Below are 1221 nucleotides of genomic sequence, written 5' to 3' on the forward strand. Positions count from 1 at the left end.
AGCCCCGCACCGCATCTGGCCGGCGCTCTGCCAGCACCCAGCGCTGCCCACGCTCTGCATCCACCCCCGGGAACCAGCGCCCACGGCACCCCCGTACGAGCATCCTCACCCCAAAGGCCCCCACCCCTGCCCACCGCAGCCTCTGCTGCCCACTCCGGGTGTGACACGAGTCGGGGACATGGGACAGTGCCCGCTGCCAGCAGCAGGTTCCGGGCAGGGCAAGGAACTCTTCGCTTGGCTTGAGTCTCTTGAACAGCACAGGAGAGCACAATGAAGGGTGGGAAGCAAAACTCAGAGCGTTTGAAGGGTCAAAGGACTAAACATCAGCACCTACAGCTCCAAAACCTTCTGCCCAGACCCTGGCTCAGCAATTCCCAAGGCTGCGTGGTGTTTGTGGCATCAGTTGGGATTTTGCATGAGTGTGGCTTGATCCCAGCTCTTGCTCCAGGAATCCCTTTGGCTCCAGCAGGAAGGGGAACAGAAACTTTCCTGCCTGCTTTGGTGGAGGCTGGGGATGTCAGACCCCTCTCTTTGCCAGTGACAGATTTGTTCTTGGGGACACTGTTTTGCACCAGCCCATGAACATGACTGGTACCAGGACCCTCATAAGTGGGACCCCTCTGTGCACAGGTACCCTCACCCCTGGGGCAGCTGTGCCACCACACCCAGACACCTCCAGCCCCAGGAACCCGGAGCAATTGGAAACCACAAGTCTACAAACATTGTATATACCCAAATCTAATGCAAAAAGGGCTGGGGTGTGAAAACCAAAGACTATTTTTTAATGAAAGACCAACAAAAACAACAAACTACAACATTTACTTACAGACGAGTGCCACGTGCTGCAACTTCATCAGTCCTGGAAGAAAACCAAGCAGCATGTTCATTTCAGTCAGGCACATTCCATTTGCCACCAGCCTGGGACACGCCGGGGAGAGCCTGGCCCAGAGGTGTCACCACATGCCCACAGCTACCTGCAGGGACAAGCCAGCCCCAAGGGCTCTTCCCAAAAACCTGCACAATGCCCCAGGACACACAGGGCTGCTCCGTGGCACTAAGAGCAAAGTCTGTGCAGAATAAATAGCTCAGCTGCCCAAAAAATAAGTGGGATATGATGAAGAGGAAATTCCTCTGGGACAGGCACCCTCTGCCAGCCCTGCCTGCTCCTTCTTTGGCCCAGGCTGGTGTCCTGCTGTCCCCACAGCACCTCCCAGCTCTACC

The 1221-nt window shown here is 56.3% G+C and overlaps 1 protein-coding gene across 1 annotated transcript in view; it reads right to left on the minus strand.

Moving 5' to 3' along the window:
* Nucleotides 1-15, minus strand: part of LOC102031884 (neuritin-like) — a 3687-nt gene extending 3672 nt beyond the window's left edge. Inside the window, exon 1 of the mRNA XM_031058076.1 lies at nucleotides 11-15. Within this exon, the coding sequence (XP_030913936.1) occupies nucleotides 11-15 (5 nt within the window). The remainder of the gene's footprint in view (nucleotides 1-10) is intronic.
* Nucleotides 16-1221: the final 1206 nt, after the last annotated feature.

This window comes from Geospiza fortis, unplaced genomic scaffold (genome assembly GCF_000277835.1).
Source record: "Geospiza fortis unplaced genomic scaffold, GeoFor_1.0 scaffold188, whole genome shotgun sequence".
In the NCBI taxonomy this organism is placed as follows: domain Eukaryota; kingdom Metazoa; phylum Chordata; class Aves; order Passeriformes; family Thraupidae; genus Geospiza; species Geospiza fortis.